This window comes from Brassica oleracea, chromosome C7 (assembly GCF_000695525.1).
Source record: "Brassica oleracea var. oleracea cultivar TO1000 chromosome C7, BOL, whole genome shotgun sequence".
Classification (NCBI taxonomy): domain Eukaryota; kingdom Viridiplantae; phylum Streptophyta; class Magnoliopsida; order Brassicales; family Brassicaceae; genus Brassica; species Brassica oleracea.
In genome coordinates, this window is record NC_027754.1 from 7,791,783 (window position 1) to 7,816,939 (window position 25,157).

Below are 25,157 nucleotides of genomic sequence, written 5' to 3' on the forward strand. Positions count from 1 at the left end.
CTTTCAGAGGTGTTCTGAGACTGAAGGGCTTTTCTCTTCTCCTCAAGTATTTTTCTCATACTCATCCAGAGTCATTTCCTACCAAACCACAAGCCAATAAGCATTGAAGGATAATAAAGAAAAAAGCCGAGACAAGAGTAAGTTCAGTTCCATGTCCTAATCTAGCAACCTAACATCTCTCTTAACTCATCTGCTTACCTTATCTTCAGACTCTTTCTGCTCCTCCACTTCAGCAGTGTTCTCCTTGTTAGCATCAGCAGCAACCTCATCACCAGCAGGCTTCTCAGTCTCAACACCAGCAACTTCTTCAGTCTCCCTAAAATAGACACCAGAGCTTCTTTTTTAATCCAATTTCACAATCACTACTATGAGATAAAACATCAGAAAATGCTTACACAACAACAACTTCTTCTCCTGGTGTTCCCCAATTTCCACAACCAGCTTCTTCGCTTTTGATGTCACCCCCTCACCAAAACTTAAAGCTTAACCTTAAAAGATTAATGCAGCAACAACAACAAAAATTGAATGAGGTTAGGAGAGACTCTCTGCCAGTTCCACTATGACGCTCGAATGTCCTTCGAGGACGTTCACCGTCACCAGCTTCACCACGTCGACCACCACCACGACGAGCACCGCCACATACACTACGTTTCTCATAGAGAGGCTTTGAAACGCCTGCTTCTTCAGAGGGCTTACTGTTACGATCACCGCCTCTAAAATCACGGTTGTAACCACCACGACCACGGCTAAATCCACCGTCTCCACCACCACGTCCACCGCCACGTGGAGCATCACTCCTAGCCTCTCTCACTAATCAACATCATTAAAAAAACAATCAGACACCACGAATGGAATCAAATAGACACGAAAGTTTAATAACTTGTTAATCGTGTTAAGCGAATCTCACCAGGTTGAGCAAGCTGCCTCGACGGAGCAGATGACTTAGCAGAGAGGGCGGAAACAGGTGCAGGTTTCTTAGGTTTATCTGCAGCGATGGAAACGGCGATCTGGCTCGGATCCTCAGCGCCGTCACCCAACAGATCAAAAGGGTTCAAAGTTGCCATATCTTCAAATCAATCGAATTGATTACAACACTTTTTTTTTTTCCTAACCAAAATTATCACACAGATAGAACACAACTGATTACATCAGTTGGTGAGATAAATCTATAATTGCAGCGAAGGTGTAACGTTTCATATTTGGAGGGTTTTTGCGAGGAGACGTACATGAACCTTATCAACACCTAAATTTACTACTGAAATAAATCGGTTGAGATTCAATAAACAATTAGATTTAGTTTTGTGTATCGGCTTCAGGATAGATCTCCATCACAGCCACATCAGTTTTGTGTATCGGCTTCATGATAGATCTCCATTACGGGCTCGCCGAGGAAGACCCCGCCGGTTCGTCTAAGCTATAAAAAAAATCAAAAATTAGATTCGAAACAAAAAAAAAACTCAGATTCGGACAATAACTAACGTACATATTCAATAGCGGCATCGATCTTAGCCTTAGATCGCTTGGTAGAGCGTAGAGACGATGAAGACACAGTTCAGGAGATGAAGAAGAAGAACAAAAACGCTTGGAAGCGAAGAGCTACGTCTCGTCTCAACCATATCTCAGGAAATCTAAAATATCGGAGAGACTTTATGTAAATGTGGGACCCACAAACATAAAGGAGTTGCTGACGTGTCACAAAGATTCAAGACCCTCAGAGGAAGCCGAGGGGCAAGAGCTTCCGACCTTCATAAATATATATTAGGTTCGACCATCAATGTACAAAGGTATCAGTTAGCTTAGTGGTATAAATGTTGGTGTTTATATCTCAATAACCCGGGGTTGAGCCATGGGCTTGACACTTTTTCACACTTTTTAAAAGTGGGGTCCACAAAACGATGACGTGGCGCGCTGAGGAATGAGCAAAAACTGATCTATTATAATATAGATTAGTGCAGCTTAGCTTCTATGTTTAGTTTCTAGCACCCAAGAATTAAGTTTCTCGTGTTTCGAAAAAAGAAAAAAATTGAGTTTCTCTAGCCAAGTCTAACCAACCATATCTACTAAATAATGAATCATGTTGCCAAGATCCATCGACAAGACAAATGTTTCATAAGCATAACAGTTTCACTTAACACACGTATGAAGTTCTCCAAAATTTGCTTCATGTCAAGCATGACATTTTCCCTCTACGTGTCGGATAATTTCTGGGCGATCTATATTAATCCTTTTGAAAAGCTTATTATATATGTCGCGTTTTCAAATAGACCAAATTATACAAGCATAAGGATCATGATCTTCCTAACGCACTTTAAATTATACAAGCATAAGATTCAAGAATTAAACTTAAAGGTTTATTAGCTCTTTCGACATGAGGTAATGTCGTTTTTATGAGTTCAGCATGTACACATATTTCACATTTTTCTACTTATTTTTTATTTATTTTGGGATTAGATTTGGATTTATTAATTTTTTTTATTGATTTGTAGTTAACATGGCGTAATCGTTCATGCTATATATTAACTCAACCAAATATGTAACTAGTTTCTTCTTATTCCTTGAAATTTATGGAGTTATAACTTTCGGATGGACAGTCATTATATTCATTTTGACGAGTCAATCCTTAACATACCCTTTACCCAAGTAAGCCCCATTCTTTCGAATCACGAGTTTGTCAGCTTCAAGAGTCATGGCAAATCCATTCTTACTGAAAAAGGTTCCCGAAACAAAGTTCTTCCTCATGTTAGGCACGTGCTCCACGTTCTCTACAGTGACTTCAAGTCTATATGACATCTTCAAAATCTCCTTACTGTGGCCTTCAATCTTGGAGACTTTAGTGTTCCCCATGAACAACTTCTCTTCAATTTTTCTCCTTTGATAAGTGATGAACATCGACCTATCGGTGCAAATGTGGGTGGCATCTCATGTGTTGTACCACCATTCCTTAGGGTTGCTTTCAACCATATTGACATCAGTTACCACTGCGCAAAGGTCTTCCTCAGTGAGGTTGACTAGAGCCTTATAATTTTTGAGCTTGTTGCGGCATACATCAGACTTGTGTCCATTTTTGTGCAATAGTGACACTTCTCTTTGAACTTTTCCACAGTTGCTTCAACGGCTGTCTTCTTGAAGTTTGTTCCATAAGCTCTTAAGGGTGCAACCGTTTTGGAAAGGTTAACAGGAGAGTTCATATTTTTTTTCCTTTGCCTTTCAACTCGGCCATGCTGACATTATGCTATTTAATGATGAGCTTGTCTGCATTTTGGTTCCTTTATTCCATCTGAAGCCTCATGATGACTTCTTCAAAACTTATTGGTTTTTTCTTGTGTTTCAGGTAGTTCTTGAAAGTCAGCCATGTTAGAGGGAGCTTCTCGATGAAGCAAAGAGTCACGAATATCTCACAGATGGATATTCTTTCAACAAAAAATTAATGGCACAAAAGTTCCAAAGCTTCAACTTGATCCATGATGGGTTTTGAACCCACCATTTTGAAGTCAAGAAACTTCACAACTGGAAACTTTTTGCATCCTTCATCCTCACCTCTATAATTCTTGTCCAAGGATCTTCGTAGATCTTTTGCCATGGGAATATCACTGTAGACTCAGTACAATGGATCAATTGAAAGACCCAAAATCCATCTGTTGCATAGGGAGTCAGATTGCGCCCATATCTCCACAATACCAAGAGTGTGTACATCATAAATCTCGTGAGGCACAAGGGCTTGCCTTTCTTGATGAATTTGTCCAACCTCATTGTTGTGAGTAAGAATAACAATTTATTCTGCCACGTTTTGAAGTCTTTGCCATCAAACTTTTCTGCCAGCAATCATGCAGTGACTGCATCAGGTACATTGATATGTTCAAATTAACCTTAAACTACTCTTTCAAACAAGAAGTTCAATTGTAATATTTAATGATCGAATCCACAGAAACTCTATGATTACTCAATAGATTTATTAGTTTTTGAATTAAATCTAGATGGTAATATTGAAATGCAAGAAATAAGAAATAGCAATTGTATTGTAAGTTATCACGATGGTGAAAAGGCTAAACTTTTGGAAACTCTTAGATTCTTTAGGAATGTAAACTATTTCAACTATCAGGGAATTATTAAAAACAGCTATGAACTCAAACTCAAGTTATAATCAATAAGATCTCACTGCAAGATTATCTAATGTTTAAACCAAAGACTTTTACTCTCGTATTTTAATCTGAGGAGTGTGTCGATCGATACCTTTGGAGTACCGATCGATACCACTTTTAAACAAGATTTAGAGCACGAGTTTGATATGTTCTCTAACCTCCTGGGTTTACTCTGATATACCTAGTTGTTTATTTCATCTAAGTTTCAATTCAGGAATAGTCCAACCTCTCACTTGTGCCAATTAACCTAGGTTCTAAGTTTAAGATGATCAATCCTAAACATAACATTAAGATCAACTAGATGAAGAATCTATTGATTTATCTAACAGTACTACAGTTTAACAATCCATAAAGAAACCCTTGATAAACCCTAAGTCTAACAATGCAATTACTCAGACATAATCATGAAGAACATAATTGAAATCTGAATAAATTGCATAGACAAATAGAGTAAAAAATGAATGGAGTTTAAGATCTTCTCTGAAAGTGTTCAGATCTTTTTCTCTCCAATCCTAATCTCTCTCCTCTGTAATAATAATAAGCATAGCCATCAACAATGGCTTAACAAAACATAATGTAGGTCATAAACACGTCAGGGGTCTTTTGTAAATAAGGGACAAAACTGCAATTTGGATCTTAATTAAAATTCGTCGGGACTGAATTTGGAGGAGTGTCGATAAACACACAAGTGGTGGTGTCATGTCACTCGAAACTAGTTGATATCTTCGACAGCTTCCTCTTACGAGTCGGACGAACCACTCCTCAGTAAAAAGATCATAATTTTATATCTAACCGTCAGATGAATCTCAAACTGGTGGCATTGGAAATCTAACTTAAAGCTCTGTCTTGGGTCAAAAAATATGAGCTCAATCACATCTTGGAAAGGTCTCCATACAAAGCTAAACTTCTGACGCGTTTGCTCAGCTCTACACCTCAAAAAGCTCTAGAATCTTCAAAGTATCCCAAAACGTAGTTGGACCTGAAAAGATTCTAAAACAAACTTCAAACACATATAATAGACTCTAAATAGAAAATATAACATGGTCTAAAAGTGGTAAAATCCATGGTATATCATACAGCCAGAAAAATTGGATTTGTAACTGGAACACTTGTGGTGGCTTCAGTTGCACCCACTTGATAAAGACCAGCACTGCATAGGCTACGGCGCGTGGCTTCATTGGTATCGCTACCTCCTGCAACATTTTTTATTGTTGTTCCAACATTTGTTACGGTTGCACCCGTTTGGACTTGCGAAATGTTGAGTAGAGTCTGATCAGTGATGTTGGTGTTATCGGTAATCATTATGTTGAAGAAAAATGAGAAAACGGATTAGTACATCAACATTTATCAAATTATTTTTTTAAAAATAATTTTTTAATCAATAAAAGTTTTGGTGTTGTTTAGATCATTTAAAACGCATTCACAATCACTTAATAATATTCATAGAAACCAGAAAACATTTTGCAAACTTGCTTAGAAGTGTTCACATAAACCATTTATGTAAGATTTTACATCATCACAAACTCATTGAAAGCGTTTGTGGAAAGCAATCATTTTTAGAACGTATATGATAAGTATTAAAACGTTTCGCAAATGTGTTTGACAACAAAGCACAAAACCATTTTGAATAGAAACAAGAAACATTTTGTGGGGGTGATAAAAGCAAATCGCAAAAAACATTCAAAAAATAAAACCAAAAGCGTTTTATAAATCCTTGAAAAATAGTTTTATAGAACCCCTTTTCAATTTTAATCCGATTCGAGCTTCATATAAGAAGCAGTTAAAAGTTAAGATTGTAGGAGCCAATAATCTTGAATTAAAAATGACGAAGTATATAAAATGTTATAAATAAAATAAAGAGGAAATTACTAGAATGTTATAGAAAATTTGGTTTATTACTAGAGTGTTATATATCTTTTTAAAATTACTAGAATGTTTGGACACCCCTAGTAAATGACAATAAGGGCCTTTGGTTTGTTTTTTCTAATTGAAATTATTTTTAAACACTAAATCCACATTAGAAAAATAGAAATCAAACCGTCTCCTTCTCCACGATTACATAGGGGTTAAAAAAAGGAACGAAGAACATTGTCATCTCGAAGAAAGAACCGCAAGGATACTCCCACTCTCCGAAATCCTCGTCGACATTGTGTTTACTTCCTCTTCCTCGAACTAACTCTCTGTCGTTGATATTGTGTCTTCTCCGATATCGTCTTCTCCAAAATCGTCGTCTTCAATCGTTTGTACGAAATCGTCTTTGCCGCATTCTTATCTACGAGTTCATCTTTTCCGGTAGGATGTCGCGACGTTTTATATTGTGTTTTGATTGAGTTTGTGGGTCAGTTATATATTATATTTCATCTGAGTTATATATTTTGTTGCGACTGAGATAGGGTTATGTTGTGGTTGTGATATGGTTTTGTTGCGACTGAGTTAGGGTTATGTTATGAATGAGTAATTGTTATGTTATGGCTGAGTTATCGCTATGTCGTGACTAAGTTAATGTTATGTTATGGCTGAGTTATTGTTATGTTGTGGCTGAGTTATTTTTATTTTGTGGCTGAGTTATTGTTATGTTATGGATGTGTTATTGTTATCTTGTGGCTGATTTATTGTAGGGTTATATGATCAAATGGATGTTGCTAAAGTTAAATCACGGGATTACCCTCCAAGACTTTACCCTGAAGGGTCTTCTAACCTAGAAGATAAAGATATTAATCACAATTTCCGTCCAGGACATTTCCCCCACGTTAGAGAAACAATAGGACTTGATGTGTGGGAAAAACTGGTGAACTCTCCCATTGGAGTAGTTGCTAGGCTACCTGGACGCGAAAGCATGTGGTCTGGTAGGACCGCACACTATCTACTATGTAGACAGTTGCGAGTACATAAGAAGGAGATATGGTGTCTCGTGGTTGATGAGGTATCAGGTTTAGCTTGCTCGAGTTTGGTGAGATCAATGGGTTAAACACATGTCCATTGGCAACAAAAAGTTTTGAACCTGATCAATACAAAGAGTTTTGGGAGAAGTTGAAGGTGCCACTTGGGATGGGACCCAAGTTAGATGAACTGAAGGCATCATTAGAGTTCTGTCCGCTTTAGAGTTTTAAAAAGCGTAAGTGGTTGGGGCTGCTACTTCTTCAAGCCATGGGATTCTATTGTTTGCATCACAATTCAAGGATACCCTTTGAAAGTGCAATAAGGGTATTCGACGATGAAGCCATGAGGTCGTATCCACAACTCGTGGTCAATAATAAAGACGTTCCGCTTTTGCGATGGGGTGGAAAGTGTACACGTGCAAGATAAATTGTTGTCTGCCGAAATCAAAGAGCATGGCGAGGTAAGATTTAACGCTGAGTATTGAGTTTTTTGATGGCTGGATTATTATATTTGATGGCTGAGTTTTGAGCTACTTGATGGCTGAGTTATGTGTTATTTGGTGGCTGGATTATTTTAATTGATGGCTGAGTTTTGTCTTATTTTGGTGGCTGAGTTTTATTATAACCTGGTGTTGCAGGTGCGTGTGAGGAGAATGGTTTTGAAGGACTCAATTGAAGAGATGTTTCCTAAATGGTCGAGTGAACCTGACGACCCCCAACTCGTTAGCTTGATAACAGACATACATGCAGGTAGATTTGTGAAAGGTTTTTGGGAAGTGCAGGGGAATGCACAAGGAAAGGGGAATGAGAAGAAGAAGAAAATGCATGGTGGAGTTTCGTCAGAAGCTGAGTCACTCACTAAGAAACAGAAGAAAGTTAAGACACTGAATGAAGATAACATGTTTGAGGGTGAAGCTGCTGCAACGGGAAATGGTTCTTGCGAGGAGGAAGGTAGCAAAGATTTGGAGAACAAAGCAACTCTGACGACCATTGTGAGTACTCTGGAGAATATTTCCAAAAAATTTGATCAGATTGACTCAAGGTTTAACGCTTACGAGTTAGACCGGAATAGACCATTAATGGACCAGAAGACCATTGATGACATGGTGAAAGCTTTAGTGGAGGATTGTCTGAAAGTTCCGGGGGTAGACCAGAAGACCATTGATGACAATGATAACCTCTCAAATGTCAGCGAAGAAAAGTCTTTATCGTTGGCATCGCTGCAGCAGAATACACAACAGAAGTCTGTCAATAGTCCAACGTTAGCTTAGATTCCTGGTAAGGTTTTAGGACCGAAAAAGAATTTGGCCAAGGAGCTTGATAAGGCTACAGGGGTGAAAAGGACTTTGGCTGAGGAGTTTGGTAGTGTCGCTAAAGCTACTGATCTTGATAGTCATCTTGATTTCGTATATGTTTCTCCAGCAAAGGCTACTAAGAATGATAAGGATGCTAAGGTTCCAGCCTATGGACGCGGCTGCAGGGGCAGGCGTACTGTAAAGGATGAGAATGCCGCTGATAAGAAAAAAGTAGTGCAGGCAGAGGCTGCGTTGAAGAGGAAGGAGAAGGCTGACGGTAAGAGAAAAGAGGCTGAGTTAAAGAAGCAAAAACAGGCTGAGCGAAAGAAGCAAAAATAGGTTGAGTTAAAGAACAAAAAGGTGACTCCACCACCTACCAATGTAATAAGATGCATGGTTGAAAAATCTGGAGAGGACAATGACTTTGTTGTGGTGAACGACGAAGTTTTTGAGGAAGAGAACGAATTGGCGCCGAAGTCTAATATTGAGAATCAGGAAGTGGTTAGATCTGCCGTAGTAAGGGAATATCGGGAGAAAAGTGTTCAATTATCTCCAAAAGAGTTTGCATTGACGACAGTTTCTTCACCACCAGTTTTTCCGTACAATTGAGACGATGTAACGACGTGCATGAGGAAGAATGTTAAGCCTTCATCAGCAATATATGATCCTCTAGCACCTGTTGATCCGGCGCTATTGGAAAAACTTATGCAACACACTAAGGTAATTCCACCCAAACCACCAGCACCAGCAGATAAACCACTACTCCTCTCAGCTGATCATGAGAGTGACTTCTACAACATACTCATCCATGAAAGACCGTGGCTGGAAAAGGAATATGGATGGGTGTTTGATAATGTAAGTCTTTATTACGGCTGAGTTATATATTCTATTACAGCTGAGTTATATATTCTTTTATTATATTACGGCTGACTTATATATTTGATTACAGCTGACTTGTTAATATTCTTTGTGTAGCATGTCACTGCGTATATGAACGTCCTCATTAAAAGGTCCATGTGAGATCCCAGCCCATTCTGGTCCAAGCGGATTGCCTTCCTTGACGTTTGGTTCTTAAGTTTTTGGGTTCACGATTTCAAGCAGTTCAAAATAAAACCTAGTATGATCACGTTCAAAGGCAATGATTATGAAGATCTAATAAACGGTAAGATTCCCGTTGAATTTCCAACAAACTTGAAGTGGTATGAAGATGTGGATCACTTGTACGGATGTCTTCAAACCGGCAGAAATCACTGGGTGGTGTATCACGTGGATCTGAAGAAGGAGAAAATTGATTGCTACGATCCAATCTTTGGAGAGGTAACACCCAAAAGTGAGCAGAGAATACTAGATTCATTTAAACCGCTGACGCTTATGCTTCCTGCGATGTTGAGTGAACTTATTCTGCCAATCTCCAAGCCCCTAGTAAAAAGAAGTTTGCATTCAGAAGGAGGAGTAAAAGATACACTCCACAAAACACCCAGATTGGCGATTGTGGGGTGTATTCGTTGAAGTTTGTGGAGTGTCTAGCGCATGGTGTAACTTTTGATGGGATAAACGATAAAAATACTCAAGGTTTACGGATGAAGATGGCAGCATAGATCCTCGATGAAGGAGGAAATATTGGGATGAACAATTTGCTGTCCAATTGAACATGTGTTTGTTATTTTGTACTTGACTTAAGTTGTTTAATTTTGTTAAGTATTTTACTTTCGCTAATATATCTCAATCTTATCGTTTTTATAACCTAGCCATGTCGTAGATGTGTAACTCAGCCATACCCCAAACATACCCTAAAATCAAAAATGTACATATAACTCAGCCGAAAGGTTATATGTAACTCGGACGTATCTATTTAAATAACTCAGCCATACATCCACCATACCCTAAAATCTAAAAATGTTTATATAACTCAGTCGTATCGATTAGTATAAGTCAGCCATTACGCTATTATAACTCAGCCATACCTCAAACATACCCTAGAATAAAAAAATGAAATGTTTATACTTTAAAATGTTATATTGAAACTCCAATTATCAATTTGAAGTGAATATATAATCAACTGAATGTGTCTTTTTTATTGAATTAACGAGTTTAGAATCGATCATGATCTTGAGGTATATGATGTCTTACAATTACTTAAAAGTTTACATTTAGATATAAGATGTGAGCATAATTCAAAACTCGTAAACTATTATTGTGTTATTTATTATGAATTTGTCTTATTTATTATATTTCTTGCACCATAAATCCAAATCCTAAACCTAAATCCCCAAAAAAGCAAACCTAAACCCTACATAAGCAACCCTAAACCCTAAACCCTAAACCCCAATTACTAAGTCAGCAGTAAATGTTAAAGGAACTCAGCCATGAAGTGTAACTTAATCTTGACGTTTGGCGGGAAAAAGATAACTGAATCTTAGGAAATTTTAACTGGCGACGTTCGATGTTCTATACCTCTCTATATATTGTCCCCTCTCTTACACATTTTCTTACGCCTTTCTCTCTATAGAAAAAACCTAAACAATATCTCTCTATCCCCATCAAAAGTTATGCCGATTGTTCCTGGTTATTCAACGAGGTTAGAGGACAGTGTCAATGCGATACTAAGCTCTGCAAATCGTGAAAACCTCCCTCTTCTATACCCTGGTCCGGGTGACTTGTTTGACACAACCAGCACTACCTGGTTCAAAATTTTAAGTGATCTCTCCGTCGTCATCCCGTCGATTCTTGCAGAAGGATGGGTTCATGGTTGGCCGACATACCGCGTCATTCCCGATCATTTTAAGGAATGATGGTTTCTTCAACTCGCTGTAAGGACGGGATATGTTTCCAAATTAGATATATCAACAATTGTCCACTCTGTTACATGTGTGTTCTTAACAACAATTTTGTAATCTTTTTTGTTGTAGCACAAAACATGTGGGATCGAAGGCATAATTCAACAGTTTGGACACATTTTAATCTTGTGGCCAGAACGCTATTTCGTTGCCAAATGCGCCATTTGAAGAGAACTTAGGCAAACGGAGGCGGCAAGCCTCTGTGGATGCTAACTAGAGTTTAGTGTGATCTCGTCCACATGTTTGAAGAGTTTTGTCCTGACAATTTTGTTTTCTGAAAGTGATGCCTTGTCCGTATTTTGAACCTAATAATTTATGTTTCGGAATGTAATTCGACATGTCGAATTCGTATTTCTTTTATATTATGTATTATAACTCAGCCACAATGTAAATATAATTCAGCCGTATCTGTTAACATAACTCAACCACAACGTTTACATAACTCACCTGTGAATGTTAATATAACTCAGTCACAACTTTAAGTTAACTCAGCCAAAACAAATAAGATAACTCAGCAGGAAAATACAGCTCAAACTTAATATCGAGGTCTTTATAATATCAAGACGATTTATATTTTTTGTTTTAATTTTAATTTTAAAGGTGAAAGGAAACCCGTTTCTAACTCAACCATAATGTTACAATAACTCCGACAACGATATAAGAATATCGAGACTAATTATTATGAGTTTGAAATATACGGCTGGCACACATGTGTCGAGTGATTTTGCAATATCGAGACATTGAAATTTTATATATTTAATACTTAAAAAGGAAAAAAAATAAACATCGCTGTTTCATGATGTCGTCTTCTTACTCACCCTAAAGTCGCACTAATGTTTATGAAATTTTTTGAGAATAAAAACGTCTTCCTCATCCTGCGTTTCCAGAAATTCTTACAGACGACGTTTGAATGCGGAAAGAGGAACACCGAAAAAATGTTGGTGTGGTGAACCCTCTTACATATTTACATCCGGAAGCGCTACAAATCTAGGAAGATTGTACTATTGTTGCGCAAAATGATATAATAAGGTTCGTTTTAGTTCTTATTTCGCATGTTCTGTAACGTAATACTTAGATCTAGTTATATTGGTAAAAACAGAGACATTTATTGAAATGGACGGATGAGTGTTTGGTGGAAGAGGTTGAGGATATTAAGTCACTGATAAGTGGCATGACCAAAGACATCTCGGAATTCAGACTTAACGTTGCTCGGTTGGAGAAAGAAATTGAAGGAATGAAGACGGAATCTGAGAGAAAAGGAGAAGAATGTATGAGTCAGGGTCGGTGTTTGAGGAATGTGGTTATTTGTGGGGTTGGAATGGCGTTACTTTACTACTACTACTTCTTTGTTTAGTCATGTTTTGTAATCATAAGTCAACATATGTTTTATGTAACTCAGACTTAACGTATTTAATAACTCAGCTGTCATACTAATGATAATTCAACCATAATTAAATATAAACCCAACCATAAGTGACGAAAACTCAGCCGTAATTAAACCAAAAGATGCACCTTACATCTTCACCATTTCCTTGTGTCCCTAAACATGCTTATCGGTTCAAGATCACGGAAGAAGCACTTAATGTATTTCATAACAATTACTCAGTCAATAACCTCAGCCTTAACTTTTAGGTTGGTTTAACTCAGACCATAACGTTTATTAAGTCAGATTTAACTCAGCCGTCATTAAACAATAACTCAGCCATAATTAAACTATAAATTAGCCAAAAGAAACAATAATTCAGCCTTCATTACATTAATTTATTGTTCGACATACATAATGGCATAGCAAAGAACATAAAAAGTTAAGATTCTGATACATTACATCTTCACCACTTCCTTGTGTCCCTAAACAGGCTTATCGGTTCAAAATCACGTTAGAACATGCCCATCTCTTTGATCCAGAAACAGCGGTCACACATGTTGTCATCCTTAGTCACATCAATGTGCCACAAGCAGAGACATTGTCGCTCCATAAGATTTGCACATTGACAACTGTAGAATGACGGAAGATAAGCTGAAATGAACAGGGCCCTACGTTGGCGGAACTCGTCAGAATGCCACAAACTCCATCCCCGTTTCACAGATCGCACTAGTTTCCCGATCCTGTCAACTGATTCTCTTGGAATACCAGCAAAATACTACCCATCACACCAAAAGATTGCTCGAGTCATTGCGTGTGTATACATAGCACGCTCATATATTACATCTGCTGCACGCTTCATGAGAGAAAGCCCTTCTTCTTTAAGGCGGAATGAGAAGAAAAACTGTACACCCTTTACATAAAGTGTGCTTGGATTTCTCTCAGCGTAGCAAGTTTTCAACAACTCAGAAGGCATATTGAGTCCCCAGGGAACAGATAATACATCGTAAAAATGGTATACACTACGCCGCTCTGCTAACCCTTCATCGACTTGTATGATGCTTTGAGGCCATAGAGATCTTTGAAGGAGTTACAGGCCACACGTTCAACCACCAACGACTGAATTTCTTCAGCCAATTCAAGAAGAGAGAAATATTTCATTTACTCTCAGAGGGGTGAAATTGATTTAGAGAGAGACAGAAATTGTGAAAAAATAGAGAGTTGAACATGTAATTGTTCGAGAAGTACCTTATTTATCGGCAGTAAAACGGTTTTCATATCGTGACGTTTCTTATTTTGGACGGGAAGTTATTCCATAACCCATCCGTAATGTATTTCATTCAATAAATCAGCCGTTTATTATAATAACTTAGCCGAAATTGACTTTGCAACGTTTCGTATTTTTGACGGGAATTTTAACAATTGCGTTTGAAAAAGCGAGCTGGCATTAGAAATCGAGACCATATTATGCGTGTGATAAAATTCGGCTGCCATGAGTAATCTCAGCAAGAAAGAGAAATTTAATTCGCGACTTTCGTATTTTAAGAATCAATAAATACGTAGGGGCTATTAAGTTATGTAGGGACTATTAAGTACAGACATTTCATTTTTCGATGTTTTCCTCAGCTGTAACTGGCTAATTATGCCGCCATTTTTTTGGCGTGTAAAAATACGGCTGAAACTAATACCAAGACATGACAATCCAAAACAATGCCGTAATTCAAAAACATGAAAATCTAAAACCCAGCCGTAATACAAAAACATGAAAAACAATAATTCAGTCGTAATACAAATACATGAAAACAAAAACTCAGCCGTAATACAAAAACTTGCAAATTAATAACCCAGCCGTAATAGAAGAACATTAAAACCCAAAACCCAGCCGTAATACAAAAACATGAAAATCCCTACAATACTTGCTTACATCAGACAAGTTTTCGCATTATGTCCACTCTGTCTACATCGAGAACATGTGGGTTCTTTCCTAGGACGTTTGTTTGCAAGTGCAACTTCTAAAGCAGATTTTATCCTATTTTTCTTAGGTCTTCCTGGTTGTTGACGAATAGACGGGGCAAGCACGGTTGGTTATCTACGATTTCTGGAACAGGTTGCGCTGAGTCAACCGGCATGACCGATTCAGCGTATGCGCTCACCAAATAAGCGCTGTTATAGTAAGGACTGCACATGGATATACGACAAACATTCATGTACTCTGCAGCTGCGATTGCGTGTACACATGCTAATTTCTAGCTTTCGAAACGCCGACATGTGCACTTTCGCTCTACCAAATTAACAACATACAAAGACTCACCGGAAGATCCATATTTAACTTCAGTGTGATGATCATCAATCCTTTGTACCGCTATGTTCATAGTCATTAAATTGTACCTCTCGCCCGGGAAATGAACACGCGTCCACAGTCGGACATCAGCTCTTTGGAGGTAGCCGTGGAGTGCATGATTAATCGCTTCAATCTCCTTGAAAATCGCAGTAAAGTCAGACATACTAAAACATCTCGCCGCTTTCTTCACTAGACGAAATACATCTTTTCCTTTTTATTGTCCCAATATGTTCTTATATAAATGGTAGGTGCATATTCCCCGAGAAGCTAACGGATACACATTTGTAATTGCTTTCCCTATTGAGTTATACCTATCAGAGATTATCGCAAGACCCTCGTCGTCAGAAATCAAAAGTTTTAGTTGCGTAAAAAACCAATGCCACAAATCATCATTTTCAGTGTCAACCACTATGAAGGCTATTGGAAAAATCTGAACGTGACCATCTTGAGCTAGTGCTGTGAGTAGCGTATCTTTGTATTTACCATTAAGAAACGTACCGTCGACAACAACAACTTTGCGCATGAAAGGAAACCCATTTACGCTCGCACCAAACGCAAGAAACACATGCATGAATCTTCCAAGCTCATCGATTTGAAGACGCATAACTGTACTCGGATTTGCCCTTCTTATCATGTATAAGTAAGAAGGCAATCTTTCAAACCCACACTCATGTGTTCCCTCATCGATTTCCCTTTCAAATTTCAGCGTCCGGTGTGATTTTCAATAATCCATCTGTTCACATGAGAAAACAATACACATAACTCAGCTGCATCATATAATTAAGACAACCATAACGTAAAAATAACTCAGCCCTATATTTATTATAACTCAGCCGCATCTACCATTATAATAACCCAACCGCATTGTATAAATATGTCAGCCGCTACGTTTCATATTACTCAGCCGTATCGTTAACATAACTCAGCCACAACAAAGTAATTAGCTTTACACCAAACTGCTTAGTGATAGCTATTCCGATACTCGTAGGGCGAACAGCCGAACCAACGACGCCGAGAAAGTTCTTGCACAACTCATCTAAAATATCCGGTGTTGCTTGTCGAGATCGATTAGAACGTTCAGTTACAGAACATGTATGATTCGAATCGTAAATACAAACATAAAACGCCGGGGATTCCCCTTGGGTAGAAGCACGAACTCTCCAGAGGCATCCATCAACCCAACACTTAACAACGTATGATGTCGAGGTTTATGTTTCTACATCAAAATCAAATCGATGCCTCACTGTAAGAAGTTTCAGTCGTCTCTCCAAATCATCTTTACTCTCGTATCGTTGCCCTACCGCAAGGTCTATCGACGACATCTCCAACTTTAGAACCTCCAGATTCCCTTTAGATCCGCTCATCGAGAAGTTCTGATATCTCTTCTTGGGAGGTAGCGTTGGTGAATCTCCGTCTTCTGTAGGAGACTCACCGTATGAGCTGAAGTTATCATCTTCAGATGATGCACCGTCCGAGTCGTCGAACATATCAAATCGGCTTTCAAATTCATCATCTTCTTAGTTTTCTTTGTGTATTTCATCTTCTCCGACTACATCGTGTTTTTCTCCTTCCACATTATTAGAGCAGTCATTCTCATTGTCCTCTTGTTCCTTCTCCAAACTGCAACCATCATAACTCCCAATGTAATTTTCGTCTCTGGACTCAACTTTTGAAGCTTCTACTTCTGAGCTAAAACTGAAAAATGTTTTACTCTTCTCTCTTGCTCTGTCATCCTTGTTCTCCGTAATCTCCACACAGAGACGTAGTCGTTCGATTTTCTTTAGGCTTACAAAACCTTGCAATTGTCGAGTATTGGACACGTAAACTGGTGGAGTGTTGTGCACCATTGTTTTCAATGCTTTATTCGAGAACATGTAGCTAAGCTGAATATGATCCCTCAAATCATTCAATCCGTAATCATCGAGAACAGACTTTGCGAAATCTTCATGTGTTGTTTTCTCATCTAAATGAAGAACTCTACACCCTCTACTGTCGACGTTGAATACATATATGTTTTTCTTAATCCATTTACCGGAAACAATAATTACCGGATCCATAACCAACTGAGAAAGATGAAGACTATAGATAACTAAGATGAAGAAGAACATGAACAGTCTCATAAACAAAGTTCTAAATTTCGTTCGTTAGTGATGACATGGCAAATCCGAGTTGATGACATGGCGGATGATATGGAAAATCAGTTAATCAGCTGACAAACGAATATATAACTCAGCCTGAGTAAATCAGCCATTATGTTCAATGTAACTCAGCCGAACCGTGGATACTATTTCAGTAATTAATTTTTTGCTAATAAATCAGCCGTAATTAGGATGAAAAACTATAAATCAGCCGTATCGTCACATAAATCAGCCATCAAACGAATGCCATTCTAGTAATTAATCTTTCACTAATAAGTCAGCCGTAAATAAGCTGAGTTTGCTGTTAATCCATCCTATTACAGCTGATTAAATATAATCTCAGCCGTAACAACATCTCATTAGTCGGCCGTAAATTTAATAACTCAACCTGTCGATGTTCATTAACTCAGTCAGGGAAACATAACTCAGCCATTTCTTAACTACAACTCAGCCGGATTTTCCAGAAATCATACCGCCGATGTATAAGTCAGTTGTAACTTGTGTATGTAAGTCATCCATTATCCCATAAATCAGCCACATTTCTGTAAATCAGTCGTACCGGGCGGCTGAGTTATGTTCTTAAGTTAGCCATTTCCTCTTAAGTTAGCCGTGTTTATTAATTCAGCCGACACGTAGCAATAAATCAGCCGTAATGACGTATGTTACGATTTACGGCTGACTTAAAGAAAACACGGAACCGAATTCCTACGTAGTGCCAGGTTTTTGCTTATGTGGCAACGAAAAGTAATTGCATTCTTGTAAATACGTTTTTTCTGATAACGTAAAAAATGGCACGCTTGATATTTAAAAAATGCCAGTAATAGAAAAAAATATTTGTATGGTTCTAGTCAATTGTCCTAAAATATGTTATGTTTGAGTAAACTTCCCTAAAATAAATGAAACAGTAAGTCAAATTTGAAAACGTTTCCGTAAACGACATGGAGTCGAAATATGATATATCTTTCCTTAACTCTTAATTTCACTTTGTTAGTGCGACTAGACATGTCCCATGCTGAGCGGGCTGTGGACGACGCACGTGGGGGAGCCGAACCATGGCAGATCTAAGTAGGATAGGAAGGTGGCAGCTGCCCCCACAAAAATTTACAAATTAATGTTTGTGCATTAGACATCACGTATATCTATAGCTTAGTTGGCCAAATCCTTTTTTTTTTGCCCCCATTAAGACTGGAGCTCGAAACCTACCGGCTACCGCCCCCATTAAAAGTACTTTTTCCTTCTCCTCACGTTCTTTTCCTTGTCTTTTTTTGGTCATCAGATTTTCATTCAGTTAAATTTTGAAACCTTTGACCAAAGAAAATCATGTGGGAAGGAAATGACGTCTTTTGTCTTTTGATCATTTCAACTTGCTCTCTCCCTCTCTCATTCAATTCAAGAATATATAATGCTCGTTGCAACCTTTCCAACAAACTATTAATCTGGCAACGACAACCATTAACCACCGAAAAAGTCAGCCTATTCATTTTGTACAAGAAACAGAGGTTCCAACAATTATAAATTTATTATGTAAAGCAAGTTTATTGCAGTAGCTTAAGGTTGTTGCTTAAGGCTAATTGCAATTAAAATAATAGAAAAAAGATAAAAAGAGAACAGGCATTGCTTAATTAAGCACGGGAAGCGTCGCCCCTTACCGTGCACGTGTCGCAAAGTAAATGGCTGGAGGACAGGTGTCGTTGGCTTCCGTCGCGTTTCTTCTTTTCTTTTTTTCTCTCTCTCTCTTTCTCTCTGTGGCGAAAGGCGACATCTCTTGCGATCGGTGGCTCTCTTCGACGAAACGGCGGTGTCTCTCTCGGTGGCTGTCGAAGGCGAACGACGTCCCCTCTATCTGTTGCTCTCGTCCACCAAGGAAAACGGCGAGATCTCTTTCTGTTTCTTTCCTCTCCTCGGCAAAAGGCGAGATCTCTCCCGATAGGTGGCTCTGTTCGACGATAAGGCCACGTCTCTGTCGGTGGCTGTCGTTGAGGAAGGGAAACGGCACTTTCTCTCTCTGTTTCTTTCCTCTCCTCGGCGAAAAACGGCTCTCTCTCTCTCTCTCAAGCGTTGTTAATATGTATATTTGTTTGGATATTTCAATTATGCATGTATTTGATTTTGGTTATCTCGAACAGATCGAGAAAATTAAAATGAGGAACATGCAATAATTTGTTTTGATTTTTTTCCTGTCTTTGTGTTGTGAGATGGAAGAATCAAGAGGCATGATCAAGGTTTCTCAGGCAAAAGCCACACGATTATTCATAACAAAAGCCACACGATCAAGAGCTACATGATAAAGGTAGACCTTTGTCTTTGCTCTGTTGAATTGGATAAAACCTATGTATTTGGTCTCGTGAATTGGATGAAGCATTGTTAATTACATTTGGTTGTTTGTGGTTTGTTGATGTTGCTTTTTATTCTCTGTCGAGAGCTCTTATCTTAATATGATGTTGTTTGTTTTGGAAGTGATTTGTTTCTGTCTTTTTTTGTCTTTAGGTTGTTTGATCAAGATGCTTGATCCAGGTTCATGAGAGCAAAGTCCTACGATTGTTGATACATGTAAACCCCTCTCTTTGTTCTCGTTGGTGTAAATGTTGATGGTTAGTTTAGGTAATAACCGTAATAAATGCGTGTGTGATGAATGCGTTAGGTTATGGTTGTGTTAAGATAATAAATTGTAGTTATGGTTTGATACATATCGATGGTCTTGTGTGATAATTACGTTAGACATATGTTCACTCGAATTGGTTGTGATCAACGCTTCTCTTCCTCCGATTAAACACTCTCGTTCTCCTCTTTCTTGAGCAAGCGCATGGGGCCTTCTCTTCCCACTTCCTCCCCTTTTGTCTTTAATTTTTCTCTTCTTTATCATCTTCGTATATGGATTCCTATCCATATATGCAGAATCCAAAGTTTGTTGATTTACTCAATAGTCAACAAGATATTGCCTTTGGATCCTATGAAGATAGTGTCGACCTCTCTTCAACCCAAGTTCCTTTTCTTGCCAGTCAAGGTACAGATGATTCAGCCTTCGTTAGAGACACTCCTGCTAACCGTAGAGAAAGAAAAAAATGGACACCAGCGGATGATGTTGTGCTGATCAGCTCGTGGTTAAACACGAGCAAAGATGCAGTAGTTAGCACTGAGCAAAAGTCAAGCACTTTCTGGACAAGAGTAGCAGCTTACTTTGCGGAAAGTCGTCAAGATGGTGGCTGCGAACAGAGAGAGGGTAGTCATTGCAAGCACCGTTGGCACAAGATCAATGATCTCGTTTGCAAGTTCTGTGGAGCCTATGAAGCTGCAAGCAGAGAGAAGACTTCTGGTCAAAACGAAAACGATGTGCTCAAACTAGCTTATCAAATATTTTACAACAACCATAAGAAGAAATTCCTCATTGAACATGCTTGGAAGGAGCTGAGGAACGACCAGAAGTGGTGTGAGCTTTCATCTGCTAAGGACGAAGGAACCTCTAAAAAAAAGAAAATGTGAGGATGGTGCAGATTCTTCAGCATCTCAAGCAGATTCTAAGAAGCGTCCACCGGGTGTTAAAGCCTCAAAGGCGAGTGGGAAGACAACGTTTGTTGAGGAGAAGACTGTGAATAAGTTTGAAAATATGTGGACAATCAAACCGTAGGATTTGGAAGCTAAAGAACGCTTATCTAAGATGAGACTGCTTGAGAGTCTTATTGAAAAAAAAAAAGAACATTTGGCTGAGTATGAGGAAGCCCTCAAAAAAAAAACTCATCAATGAATTGTTCTGATTCTAGTTGTCTTGTTCTCTTGCTTGTTCTATTTCGTTAAAACTTGTTCTTGTTCTGTTTAATGTAGTTCCTGTAATGCTTAAATGTTCTTGTTCTTGTTGTAAGCGGATGATGTTCTTGTTCTGTTTTGCTTAGTTGTTTAAATGTAATGCTTAAATGTTGCTGATCTTGTTCTATGACACTGATGTTCTTGTTGTTGCTTAGTTGTATTTAACAAATGGTTTTTGTATAATGTTGTCTTGTACTCTTGTAGACAGCAGTGAGGTGATGGCTTGTACTCTTGTATCACGAGAGTGGAGAGGCAGGAAGAACACGACAACCGGAGGCAGAGAAGAACACGAGAGTTTTGTATTGTCTTGTGAATGACTTGTACTCTTGTATTTTTCTGTCACAAGAGTTTTGTATTTTTTCTGTTCATGGCTGACTTGTACAGAACAAGAAAAACACGAGAGTTTTGTATTATTTCCCTCTTGTTATTTTGCATCACGGAGAGGTCACTAGAGTTTTATAAAAAAGACTCATCGCAATCACACTTATAGTATTTTTAACTTTCTCATTCTCTCATTCTCTCATTTCTTGCAAGTTATCATCCATCACACTCATCATCTCAATTCCCTCCATTCTCTTTAAATTCTCATCACAAACACACTCATTCTCTCAATTCCCTCAATTCTCTTTAAGTTTTCATAACAATTTACACTTATAAAAAACTATTTTTCATTCTCTCAATTCTGTCCATTCTCTCAATTCTCATCACAAGCACACTTATAAAAATCTTAAAAAATTTCATCTCATGACATCTTCTTCTCATAACAATTTCGAAGAGTCAATGGATGAAAATTTCGATCAATATTTTGATCAAACTTTCGATGAAGCATTCGATAAAGCATTTGAGAATTTGGGTGAGAAGACAAGAAAAAGAAGAGTTTTTATCGAAAGAAACCGTGAAGAAGGTCATCTCCGATTATGGAATGATTATTTTAGTGACGCTCCAACGTATCCATAAAATCTATTCCGACGACGATTTCGAATGAACAAACCATTGTTCATGCATATTGTTGATCGTCTTTCAAATGAAGTTCAATTCTTTCGCCAGAAGAAGGACGGTCTCAGAAGGCTTGGTATTTCTACACTTCAAAAGTGTATAGCAGCTATTCGTGTGTTGGCATATGGTTCTGCGCTTGATGCGGTCGACGAATACCTCAGGCTCGGTGCAACCGCTACTCGGTTATGTGTGGAAAATTTTGTGGAAGCAATAATAGATTTGTTCGGCGATCAGTACCTAAGAAGACCAACACAGGATGATCTTCAACGTCTACTTCATATTGGAGAGCTTCGTGTATTTCCCGGGATGATAGGAAGCATCGATTGTATACATTGGGAGTGGAAGAATTGTCCCACCGCTTGGAAAGGGCAATATTCTTGTGGTTCTGGAAAACCGCAATCGTTTTAGAGGCGGTTGCTTCATATGATCTTTGGATATGACATGCGTTTTTTGGACCTCCAGGTACCTTAAATGATATCAATGTTCTTGATCGCTCACCTGTTTTTGATGACATAATAATTGGTCAAGCTCCAAGAAGCTGCCCGAAAAGATGTCGAACGTGCTTTCGGAGTCTTGCAAACTCGATTTCCCATTGTTAAAAATCCGGCACTTTCTTGGGATAAAGTCAAGATTGGAAAGATTATGAGAGCATATATCATACTCCATAGTATGATAGTAGAAAACGAACGAGATGACTACACTCAATACGAAGTTTCTGATTTTCAACAAGGAGAAGGAAGCGGAAGTTCACATATCGATCTCACATATTCAACAGACATCCCTACAAATATCGCCAATCAGATAGGTGTTCGAACAAGAATTTGTGATAGACAAGCGCATCAACAACTGAAATGTGATTTTGTTGAACATATATGACATAAATTTGGACGTGATCAAGATAACAACTGAGCTTCGATGTCTCTTTCAAATTATTATCGTTTTTTTAGTAATTTTTGTTTTCATGATTTTATGTTTGTATTTTAAAATTTATGTTTAAAATGTTATGTTTAACTGAAATTTTATGTTTAAAAATAAATTTAATATTTTTTTATTGTTAAGAACCTTAAATTAAGCAACTACCAATAAACCACTATAATTAAATGTTTCTTAACATTATTTTAGCTTAATTTTAATACTTAAAAATTCATTAAGAACCACTTAAGCAACAGTTAAAGTTTTAGCAATAAACATGCTCTTACACTATAGACTTATCTCTCAACATAACTCAACAATAGTAGCTAAAGCTAATAAAGCTAAGAACCCACCTCACAACATGAAACAACATGAACACATGTTCTGTCTCTATTCTACTTTCTACCATTCACCTCTTCCATGAACTTGTTCAAATCCTTAAAAGAAGATCCTCCTTCCTCAACAGCTGCTTTAGCCATCTCGCCTAGCTTCTTGGCCCGTTCCCGCCTTTCTTCTGCTTCTTCACCAACTATCACTTCTCTCACTGCCTTCTCAACTTCCTCTCTACTAATTAACTTTCCTTTTTTCACCAACTCCGTAGCTCCCACGTTCACTCCTGTTTTCAACACTTTTGTCAAAAGCTTCTCGTTGTAGAACTGCTCTGCTCCCATCGGCCAAGTTACCATAGGCAACCCAGCAGCAATGCCCTCAATAGCCGAGTTCCATCCGCAATGCGTCACAAATCCTCCAACCGCTTTGTGGTCAAGTATAAGCACCTGTGGAGCCCACCCGCGTATGATCAGCCCTTTACCTTTCGTTCTTTCCTCAAACCCTTCAGGCAACCACTCCTCATTTTCACCTGTCCCAAACCGCATCAACACCAAGTTTCATTTCATAATTGTTATGTAATTAGTCAAAAAATAACAATAAATAATTGTTACGTAATTCAACAGTCAACACCATGCTATCAAATGACGTGTAGCAACAATGAAATTTTGAGTGAGTTATCCATATTACCTTTGTTATCATTTTTCCTAACCACCCAGATGAAGTTTTGTTCAGAGCCTTCAAGACCAGCAGCGATCTCTAACAGTTGCTCGTTGGTGAAGTTAGTTCCACTGCCAAAGGACATGTAAACAACTGAACCAGGTGTCTTAGAGTCGAGCCACTGGAGGCATTCTTGCTCATCAATGCTCGCCTTCTTCCCTCTTCCAGCTTTCTCCGCTATCTCTCTGTTGCAGAGCGAAAGCGGACCGATATGCCAAGCTCTTTTAGCAACAAAGCTAGGGTAAAAATCAGCGTAAGTCGATTCCAGCTCGTAGAAGCTATTCACCAGAACACCAAAGCTAATTGACTCCGATTCTCTGACCTCTTTCATAAACTTTCCCATCGGAGTCTCTTCGTCAGCAACATTGGCTTGCTCTGCTGTGATGACTACGTCCCCCGGGAGACCAGGGATTACAAAAGGAGTAGAAGTCGTAGCAACTTTCTTGTGTGGCTTATGAGTCCTCATGTTGTAAGAACAACACAAGGAAAAGAAAGATGTACCGTGGAACACAAGTCTTGGGACACCGAACTTCTCTGCGGACTCCGTCGCCCAAGGGAAGAACATATCGGCGACAATACAGCTCGGTTTTGTTGTCTCGATGAAACTCTCCAACTGCTGTTTCATATGCTTGGTAGAGAAAAGAAACTTTAAGAACAAGTCACCTGCGTCAGGCTTTTGGTATGAGGTGATGAAGTCAACGTTCTCGCACCCTTCAGGCAATCCAAGCTCTACGCTAGGGAAGTCGAAGATCTTGATTCCGATTTCGAGACCAGGGTTTTGGTGTTTGAATGCTTCAATGGGTTTCTCCAAGATGTTAGAGTTGCTCGGCGTTGTGATGATGGTTGATTTGGCTCCTCTGCTAGAGAAAAGCTTGGCCATGTCCAGAATAGGAATCATGTGGCCGTGAGCCATGAAGGGGAAGAAACACACATGAATCCGCTCAGAGACTTCGCTAGTCATGTTTGGCTGCAGACAATCAAAAGAAAGCAGAATGAAAAGAATTATAAAATATTGAAGATCCGATCAGACAGAACAGAGGATTTCTTGTCAGGATTGAACTTGTGTTCCTTGGTCTTGATTTGTCCTTCGAGTTTAGGACATTCGAGATGTATATATATATACACACGCGGCACGTACTGAAAAGATCAGATAAATTAAAGGAGTTCTAGGCGGCGAATCTCACGTCTATGCACACGTCATATTTTACTTTTGTGTTACTTTTTTTAATTATTCGTGTAGGACTGAGTCATCTTTGGTTGGCTATAAAAGGGGAATCTTGATTCTTGACATGTGATGTGTCTTTAGAAGCAAATTCGGACTTATCATTTCAGTGGTGATATTGGGAAGACTTGACATTTTAACGATTATTTGATTCACAAACTGAATATAAAACTCTGAATAGTAAACC

General features: G+C 38.5%; 2 protein-coding genes and 1 pseudogene across 2 annotated transcripts; 1 reads left to right on the forward strand and 2 right to left on the reverse strand.

Annotated features, from left to right (window-relative positions):
* Positions 1-2: 2 nt before the first annotated feature.
* On the reverse strand, positions 3-1,064 carry LOC106302488 (annotated as a pseudogene).
* An 18,799-nt stretch (positions 1,065-19,863) lies between these two features.
* LOC106302489 (glutathione S-transferase T3-like) lies at positions 19,864-20,472 on the forward strand. Its single transcript, XM_013738989.1, has one exon. It carries the CDS (start codon positions 19,864-19,866, stop codon positions 20,470-20,472), a length of 609 nt encoding a protein of 202 aa, XP_013594443.1.
* Positions 20,473-22,912: 2,440 nt separating this feature from the next.
* LOC106306797 (UDP-glycosyltransferase 73B5) lies at positions 22,913-24,861 on the reverse strand. Its single transcript, XM_013743550.1, has 2 exons — positions 23,719-24,861; positions 22,913-23,560 (listed from the first exon to the last, which is right to left on the reverse strand). The coding sequence occupies exons 1-2, from the start codon at positions 24,707-24,709 to the stop codon at positions 23,097-23,099; spliced, it is 1,455 nt and encodes a 484-aa protein (XP_013599004.1). The 5' UTR covers positions 24,710-24,861; the 3' UTR covers positions 22,913-23,096.
* Positions 24,862-25,157: the final 296 nt, after the last annotated feature.

Coding starts and splice junctions, on each gene's coding strand:
- LOC106302489 (XM_013738989.1), top strand. CDS start 19,864: ATGGATTCCTATCCATATATGCAGAATCCAAAGTTTGTTGATTTACTC.
- LOC106306797 (XM_013743550.1), bottom strand. CDS start 24,709: ATGACTAGCGAAGTCTCTGAGCGGATTCATGTGTGTTTCTTCCCCTTC. Junction 23,561..23,718: donor TAGGAAAAATGATAACAAAG/GTAATATGGATA, acceptor GGTTTGGGACAG/GTGAAAATGAGGAGTGGTTG.